General features: G+C 33.6%; 1 protein-coding gene across 1 annotated transcript; it reads left to right on the forward strand.

Annotated features, from left to right (window-relative positions):
- The first annotated feature begins 2,031 nt into the window (after nt 1-2,031).
- Nucleotides 2,032-9,358, forward strand: LOC141664401 (mitogen-activated protein kinase kinase kinase NPK1-like). Its single transcript, XM_074470345.1, has 17 exons — nt 2,032-2,452; nt 2,710-2,751; nt 3,842-3,907; nt 4,019-4,129; nt 4,209-4,289; nt 4,445-4,522; nt 4,634-4,716; nt 5,546-5,627; nt 5,736-5,836; nt 6,199-6,238; nt 6,347-6,406; nt 6,483-6,532; nt 6,638-6,830; nt 6,931-7,155; nt 7,245-7,576; nt 7,674-7,741; nt 8,780-9,358. The coding sequence occupies exons 1-17, from the start codon at nt 2,183-2,185 to the stop codon at nt 8,881-8,883; spliced, it is 1,986 nt and encodes a 661-aa protein (XP_074326446.1). The 5' UTR covers nt 2,032-2,182; the 3' UTR covers nt 8,884-9,358.
- Nucleotides 9,359-9,593: the final 235 nt, after the last annotated feature.

A 9,593-nucleotide genomic window follows, 5' to 3' on the forward strand; every position in this document is an offset into this window, starting at 1 on the left:
AAGAAATCATTTCTTTTCTTAAATGCAAGATTTTCAGAAGTTAATCTTTCACATGTTAAAGTTTGATCTCTATAACTAACAAACATGGTTTTAAGATATCTTCTCAACTCATTAATATCATCAGTATGAAAAGCATAAGTAGTCTGAGGTACCTTTGTTTCAGCAGCTTCAGAACTGCTCTCAGCACTTTCTTTATCAGCATTTGCCATCAATGCATAGTTTTCCTCAGTTTTGGTAGGCTTAGTTGGAGTTTCTGTGTCCGACATGATTGTGTTTGGATCTTTAATTGTATGTATGTTAACAGATAGGCTCTGATACCAATTGTTAGGTCACACACACACACTGTAGAGGGGGTGAATACAATGTATAGTACACTCAAATCGAACTTTAAGAACTTAAGTAACAGAAAACAAACTTTATTGAAACAATAAACTCTGTTACAGTATGGAACTGTTACCTCCCAGTGATGAACAAATATCACGAGAGCTGCTAGGGTTACAATGAATAATCTTCTCTAATAATGATAACACTTTTAGTGTAAACCCTATGTCTGTGTTTATATACTACACAGTTACAAGATAATCGCTAATTGATATGGAATATAATTCTGCTTCCTAAAATATATCAATCAGATATCTTTTCTTCCAAGTATTCCATTCTTTACGGAATTCCTTCTTCATGCATATCTCTTCTTATGTTTATCTTGATCTTCTTTTCTTTAATCAGCTACTGTCCTTATCTGATTGTCCTTCAGCACTTAAGTTCTGATATTTATCTTCTGATGATTATCTCCTGATAACATAAGTACTGATATCCTTAAGTCCTGACTTCCAGTATAAGTACTGATCAACAGTTAAGTACTGATTTATCCTGTTCAAGTAAGATCTGAAAGCTAAACATAAAACATATTAGCCATGACATTATCAAATATATCTAACATTATATTTAGTTCGCTTAAATTTATTTCGGCCCGAAATATTAATTAGAATAATGTAGAACTCAATATGAATAAAAATATAAATTGGTAAAATAAGTTGACTTTATTATCAATTATAATGATATAGAGTTCGATATGAAGTAGAATTTAAATTGTTAGAGGAAGTTGATTTTAATTTTAATTAGTATAAGAATTGATCTCCCTATCAATTAGAATTAGAATAATAAAATACTAGCATATGACCCGTGCGATGCACAGATTGTTTTTAACACTTGAATTATTTTTAATAATATAACTATATCTTAAAATTATTATATTTTGATATATAATTTCAATAGTTGAAAAATAAATTGAAAAACATAATAAGTTATAATAATAAATATTTTGTGATAATTTGAGACTTGACTGGAAATAAATAATATAATATAATATGTTGTTTACGGGACTCGAGCCCTGAACCTGTGTAAATTGTTAAAATAAAGAATATAAAAGTTTAAATAAAATAAGATGTTGACAGGGTTCGAATCCTGAATCCATGAGAACAGTTTAAATATTAATATAATAATATTTTATTATTGCATCCAACGGTTCTTATCTATCTGACTTTAGATTTGACGTTATTTGTCGTACCAAACAACTGTACCGAACAACTGACTACCGAATAGAGGGGGTTCTGCTTATAATAGTATAGTATAGAAGGGCGCATAATATCAACAAAATTTAGTTTATTATATTTAATTCGCTTAAATTTATTTCGGCCCGAAATATTAATTAGAATAATATAAAACTCAATATAAATAAAGATATAAATTGGTAAAAGAAGTTGGTTTTAATATCAATTATAATGATATCAAGTTCGATATGAAGTAGAATTTAACTTGTGAGAGGAGTTGACTTTAATTTTAATTAGAATTATAATTGAACTATCTACCATTAAAATTAGAATAATAATATAAGACTAATTAAGTAAAGACCAAATATCAAATTTTTAATATTTGATCTATTATAATATAATATAGATAATATAGATAGATAGCATAGATTGTATTAATATGTCGATTTCATTTAAATTAAATGGAACAATAAAATGTCCGGTAAACAAGTAATGCTCTTAAACATAGACGTTGCTCTCCATTGTTTTCAAACATACAAAATCTACATCAGCCCATCTTTTGCCCCCTTTCTTCACGCATCTACTAATAAGTAAATAAACCCTAACTTTCATTCAATTCAATTGAATCACCAATGCAAGACATCTTCGGATCGGTTCGCCGATCCCTTGTTCTCCGATCACCGGAAGACGACTCCTCCACCGTCGGAAACTTTGTCGGAAAAATCAAGTGTATTCGAAAGTCTCGAATGTTCTCCAAGCTTTCGCCGACCCCTCAATCTATTGATTCACCCACACCGCCCCCGATTAGGTGGCGAAAAGGCGAGATGATTGGTTGCGGTGCGTTTGGTCAGGTTTATATGGGAATGAATCTCGATTCCGGAGAGTTACTTGCTGTTAAACAGGTCATTTCATTGTCGCCTGATTTTAATTTATATTCTCGGGATTGGAATATTTTGTTAAATTCTTCGAGATTTTTGATTTATCGAGGTTGAATATACCATTATGTTAGGACCGGAAAAAATTGTCATGTCTTTAAATTAATAGCCCTGGGAGTAGAAATTTTGTTAATTTGTTGAGATTGTTGATTTGTCGAGGTTGAAGATGTTATTTTTATCGAGAATGGACTAAATGTTTAGCGATTGGATGTTTTTGTTTTCAGGTTTTGATTGTTGCGAATAATGCTTCCAAGGAGAAAGCTCAGGTCAGGATTGTTTTTTAGATAAATCTAATTTGGTTCTGTCAATTTTCGTTTTTTAAGGTTTTTATTTGATTTATTTTTGTTTTCCGATGTTCTTGTTGTATGAGAGTAATGAATTGCAATTGAGCTTTATTATTATAAAGAAGTCGGTCAATTGTTAGGTTCATGTAGTTGGTTGCTTTATGATGTTGGGTTATGTATTGTAAAATTAAGCTATATATATATATATTATAATGTTCGGTAGCATACTAGCATCTCTATTGTATAGCATTCAGAGTGTATCATATCGAGTGAAAATATGTTCAGTTTAATATTTATGTTGTCCCTGATTGCAAAAAGGTAACTCATATGACATCATAATTCTGTTTTCAAGTGGTTAAAACTTAGTACTATTGGGTTCCATGAACACAATTTCGAAACAACACGTTTACCTTGGTTATTATATTTCTTGTTCAATCTTATCCAGTTTCATGGTGTCTGTTTTTTATGTCATCAAATGCTTTTTCCTGAAGAATTGTTGTTGTGAAAAGGATTCTAGTTACCATCTTAAAATTGTATCTGAAAGTCAATCTTCAAGCTGTTTTGTTCAGAAATGTATTTACGGATAGATACATGTTTAAGGGTTGAATTGGTAGAATATTATATTTAATTAAGTTTTTTTTTTGCATATTTTTGGCCATAAATTAGTATTGAGTGACAATTTTCTGGCATGGGTACTGGAAGTTCGAGAAATGAAGAGTGTGGTTAATATAGACGTGTATTACCAATACTTTTTCCGAACTATTCTCACTAAATTAATGTGCTCTTCTTGTTTGGTCATACCACTTGGCCAACCCAAAGTACCATGTGACTTAACTTCCCTATATAAATAGCTGGAACTTGCTGGCTGTAATTAAAATGCAAAATTTAACTATGAAATGTCCACCGATCTTTTGTTTTATGGTTTTTTTATTCTCCTGTGCTGAACTTAATACCTCATGTCCATTTTGATTATTCATCATAGCTTTTGGGTTTTCTACATTTATTGCTTGACCATACATATCGAATTATTCTTACTGTGACTGTTTCTGCAATTGTTGATTGGTACAAGTAGGCACATATAAAGGAGCTTGAGGAAGAAGTAAAACTTCTAAAGAATCTTTCTCATCCAAACATTGTTGTAAGTATAATCTATATATTCTGTGTTTCTGTAGGATTTTTACTCTTTTTATGCCTTTGTTGCTTATTCGGAGATGTATCCTTATTTTCATTTTTTCGTAATTTTATTTAGAGATATTTAGGAACTGTGAAAGAGGAAGAAGCTCTAAATATCCTGTTGGAGTTTATCTCTGGAGGTTCAATCTCTTCCTTACTAGGGAAGTTCGGGTCATTCCCTGAAGCTGTAAGTGATCGTATAGTTCTGAGCTTCTCAGCTGTGTTTACTTTGAATTGTGTAATTTACATGCTGCATTTTTTATTAGGTTATAAGAATGTACACGAAACAATTGCTGTTGGGACTTGATTACCTTCACAAGAATGGCATCATGCATAGGGACATTAAGGTTCTCTCTCTCTCTCTCTCTCTCTCTCTCTCTCCCTCTTTCTCTCTCTCCCTCTCTCTCTCTCTCTAATGTCTGTGTGTGTGCACACATTTGTATATCTTATTTTTCGTGGTAAACATGTCCTATAGTATAGTTTGTTTCTGATCTACATTCAGGGGGCGAACATCCTTGTTGATAATAGAGGATGTATTAAACTTGCAGATTTTGGTGCATCAAAGAAAGTTGAGGAGCTGGTAAGCCGTAGGCATAGGTTTCTTTACATTGTCAGTATACTTGTGGGGATCTTACATATAACTACTGTCTTGTAAGTTATAACCTACCTAACTAGAATGAAATTACTGTAGGCTACTGTAACAGGTGCCAAGTCCATGAAGGGTACACCATACTGGATGGCTCCCGAAGTAATTCTGCAAACCGGTCATAGTTTGTAAGGACAATTAAAATTTTATTATGTATGCTAAAGACAGATTGTAGTACCTGTTGCAATAAGTATGTGCGTTGCAAATTTTTTGTGATATATACTGGCATTCATCTAGATTGTCCCAGAATTAGTAACTAAACTTTCGATGTTTTATTAAAAAGATCCTTTCTGGGAAAAAAATCTTTTCCCAAAATAATTTGCGATTAAGAATTTGTTTGAAAAGTTACCTAGTAATTAAAATTAGTAAAAATGCTAACTGATAATTACAATTTTAGGTTCAGTAGCATAATAGTGGGTCCTTCTAATGTGAAATTGCATTTACTTATTATTGAGTCACATAATGACTTGCTATTCTTGTTGTTCCAGCAACACAGAAAGTGATTATTTGTTACGAAAATTATCTTGCAGAATTGATTTATCTTTTAAGTATACTTGTGAAGTTCCATGATTCTCTCAAGCCTTATATATAACTGAATATTTGAATGTCATGCCAAGTTGTCGGAACTTTTATATTGATTAGCTATATTTAGGAAAAAAAGGGAAAGTGTCTCTATTTCTTAAGAAAGGCAAAGCTGGAATTTGAAAACTTCTTTTTGGTATCAGAGTGAGTATGTAAACTAGAATTTATGTTTGTGTAGAGTTAACATGCTGTTTTTTGTTGTTGGTACAGCAGAGTTGATGTGGCATTGTCATTTATCTGCATGAATATTTCCACCCCTTCAATCTCATGACTATTTCAATGGTCGCTAGTGTATTAGCTTTAAATCATCTTGCAATTGAACAATGGTCCTTCTTATTGACCGATTCTTACATTTTATACTGAATAATCTCCCAGCTCTGCAGATATATGGAGTGTTGGATGTACGATAATTGAGATGGCTACAGGAAAGCCTCCCTGGAGCGAACAATACCAAGAGGTTTTTTAAAACATTTAAATTCTCAATCTACAATTTTTTAAGTATAAAAAATATTTCCAAGATACGAGTATTTCCTGATGCAATATACTAACCTATAGGTCCTTCCAGGTCCCAGCTCTCTTCCATGTTGGTAGTACAAAGTCTCATCCACCAATCCCTGATCATCTCTCTGCTGAAGCAAAAGATTTTTTGCTTCAATGTTTACAAAAGTATGTACTTCGAAGTTCAAACCCCTGGTTATAATTTATTTGATTGTCGTCAGCATATGCTATCTGCAGGAAGCCTAACTACTAAAACTGAATTTTCCTTTTAAAAAAGCACATATTATATACAGCTCTAGTTAGTAGGCATTAAAAATGCATCTTTAAAATATGTTTGATATAAATTCGGTGTGTGATTATGGTCCCTTACCAACTTGGCCTATAAAACTGTCATTACAAGGCACCGTTTGTGCTCATGGTATGTTTTTTCAAGGGCTTCCTTGTCATGTGTATATTTTTCTTTACTATTACTGTTTTTTGCTTTTTTCCTTTATAATTTTATCCCGTTAATACCATATTATGTTGTATAGGGAACCAGAGTTGAGGCCAACTGCTTGTGACTTGCTGCAGGTCATTATTTTCTAAATTAAAAATTTAGCAGCTTTCTAAGCTTTTTGATGTCCTTTTCTGATTCCAAACAAGTGTAAAATATACTTACACTTTGCTACTCACATGCAGCATCCTTTCGTTACCAAGGAATCTAGGCAATCTCTTCCTGATGCTTATCCGTCCTCTATGGTTAGTTTAACACAAGTGGACTTATACAGTTATGTAGTCTTTTTATATAGTTCATAATGTTCTTTTTTCTGCTCAGGAGAACATGAAAGTTCCTATCCCTTCAGACGAGAAAGATATGGATATTTCGTAAGTATTTGGTGTAGTGTCCTTCCTCCTGTTAACATAATTCTGAATGTAAAGGTTTGTTATGTGGACACAGAAATAACTATCATTTTTTTTACGTGATACCAGCCCCACCTCGAGTGATGTCTGTAATTTGGGTACCCTGAACTTTTCAACTGTGAACTTGGTCAATGTTGCAGAAAGTGGACATGACTGGCAAGCAAATATTAGTGATGATATGTGTATGATTGGCAATAAAGATGATTTTGCAGTGGGTGCACAAGCTAAACTGAGCCCTCTATTGGGTCATGACATTAATAAGGTATGAAACTGTTTAAAGTTTCATAACCTCCTTTTCCAAATTTTTTCCTAAAGTTTATATATTTTTTATTTTCTTATTATATTGGTAATACTGGTGTTAGAGCTTTAATCCCATGTGTGAGCCTGATGATTGGAGTTGCAAATCTGACGGGATCCATGAATTGGAACGGCTAACTAATCTGGATGATAACCAACCTGATAATAAAGTTGGCTGCTGTTCAACTGAAAAACTTAACAACGATTTCGCATTGCATTGTGGGCAATCACTTTCGGAGGATGATGATGAACTTACCGAGTCTAAGATTAGAGCCTTTTTGGATGAGAAGGTTGTTTTTTTCTTCCTTTTCTTTTTCTCTTCTGTTTCAATATCTAAAGGACCAATGCAAAATTGAGCTCTTTTTTCTCTCTATCACAGGCTGTAGAACTCAAAAAGATGCAAACACCCCTTTATGAAGAGTTCTATAATGGTGTTAATTCTACTACCTCTTCAGTTTTTTCTGATAGTACATGTGAGGGAGGTGCCTTGAATTTCTTAAAGTTGCCGCCTAAAAGTCGGTCACCTAGTCGTGTTCCTATTACTCCTACCACAGTTGAGTCAGCGATTTATTCAAGTCCTGGAAGTGGTGGAACACACATATCAAATATTAGTGGCACAAGTAATCAGAGTCCAAGGGAACATCTATCGCCGCATCTTCATGATCAAAAAGGGATTCATGTTGATGTGCAACATAATTCAGTTATCCCAGGGTTAGTAAATGAGTTGATAAATTTTAGATTTTGCATCAGCAATTCAGCATCATTCTACGTATAATATTTTTATCGGATATTCATGTTACACTGGCAGTATGAGCTTCTCTGAAGTACATAGAAAATGGGAAGAGGAACTTGCCCAAGAGATAGAGAGACAGAGAGGTACATTTCTCTGTTTTTTACGTATATGTTTATAACTTGTCTCCTGCAAGGGTTTGAAAATGCATTTGGGGTGGGGAGGTCGAGTAAACTATATTATAATATTAGGTCTGCCAAACAGATGGAATGTACATAGTGTTAATCAAAATGTGAAATTTCATGCTATGCATGGTAGACCTAGACCATGCTGGAGAGTGGAGAGTACAGTTGGCTTAATTTATTTTTACTGCTCAGGATGCCTTTTCAGGACCCTTTTATGTACTGTTAATCTCAATATTGGATTAGGAAAATGAATGATAAAAAAAATTGAATTTCAAAGCTGTATAAATGAGTGATAAGATATCTAAAAGTTATGCTAGCTAAAATGTTGTTTAATAATAGAAAGTGCAAAATGATTTTTCTTTTGTGAAATAGGTATAGATTAATTACTTTTTAGTGTATAATGTAGCTGCACTAAGATTTTTATGCTCTCGTTTATCTAGAGGTAGTAGGAAGATTCAGTTGCAGAAAAGAGTAAATAACGAAGCAGCAGTCTTCTTTGTGTCAGGATAATATAGGTGGAGTGCTTAGGGTGCTCACTGACTGAGGACCTGGATAGAAGAATTAATATGCTATGCAGATCTGATTGCTGTTCTTTAAAGAGAAAGATCAACATACCCAATGAATGACAAAATTTTAAATCCTTTCTTTTTATATAAAGTCAATTTTAAGAAGTGTGTAAATATTCCCTCACATTTTCCTCCACTGGGCTCGAAGTCTCGAACCCTCGACTTTCGGTGACCAAGGACGAGGGATGTCCGCTAGTCTAAGCATAATCTTTAATTTTCTAGATTCGTGCGAGGGTAGATTATTCAAAAACTAATTGTCTGAACCATTCTTATCGATATATAATATATAATATACATTTTCAGATATACAAAACATGCCATCTATCTAGTAGGCATCCAATAGTATCCTATGTGGCATCGGGTTTTATCTACCAGTTTCGAGAATCAAGTCAACTATATCTGTTTGTTAATTCTGTGCGTTCTACTTGGGCAGAGATGAAGCGACAATCAGGTGTAGGAGGAAAAAATATATCTCCAATAGAACGAGGTTTAAACCGAAAAAGGGATAGGTCAAGATTTGCGTCACCAGGAAAGTAATTGCATGCATGTGAGCGGGTCTATCATGCTGATACTTGAGCATTGGAATTCTGCCGATTCTTTGAAGAATATTTGACGTTCCTCACTAACATGCATCTGATGTGTTCCTTAATCAGGTTTAAGTAATTGAAGTGCAGTCAAGCTAGTTATAAGATGAATCTAGCAGTTTCACAGCCTACAGATGGCTCAATTCGGGTTCCTCCAAGTCAACATGTTCAGTGCATGTCCTTTAGAATAGCAAACTTTTGTAAATTGTGTGCGATGATAGAAGCATATCATTAAAACTATGTATCTCTTTTCTTTTTTGCTGACTTTCATATGGTTTGACCAGGAAGAGGGGTGTAATTGTTGAGCTCTTCTAGCCTTGTGTGCATAAATTTGTCTTAATTTGGGCAGTGATCTTGTTTGATGCAGGCAAACACGGTATGAACCCCTTTTCCACTATACTTATATGTAATAATCTTTTGTTACAGTTTATGCAATTGGTAGTGAATTTGTGCATGCCCCTGCTTTCAATAGTCTTTCAGTTTTAAATTAATATTCATTACATTCGACAGTGTCGGGATGAGAAATGAGTTCTGTACGTATGTAATGTATATTATGTTATGTTTGGTGTGATGGTCAACAGGTCAAGTGTCTAGCTAGTTTTCTCTTCATAGAATCAGGAACTTCCAGTCTACCTTGCTGATGGAGGGGATTTGTTGACCGGG

The sequence above is a fragment of the Apium graveolens genome, chromosome 1 (genome assembly GCF_009905375.1).
Source record: "Apium graveolens cultivar Ventura chromosome 1, ASM990537v1, whole genome shotgun sequence".
Taxonomy (NCBI): Eukaryota; Viridiplantae; Streptophyta; class Magnoliopsida; order Apiales; family Apiaceae; genus Apium; species Apium graveolens.

Coding starts and splice junctions, on each gene's coding strand:
- LOC141664401 (XM_074470345.1), top strand. CDS start 2,183: ATGCAAGACATCTTCGGATCGGTTCGCCGATCCCTTGTTCTCCGATCA. Junction 5,837..6,198: donor TTGCTTCAATGTTTACAAAA/GTATGTACTTCG, acceptor TATGTTGTATAG/GGAACCAGAGTTGAGGCCAA. Junction 6,407..6,482: donor ATGCTTATCCGTCCTCTATG/GTTAGTTTAACA, acceptor TTTTCTGCTCAG/GAGAACATGAAAGTTCCTAT.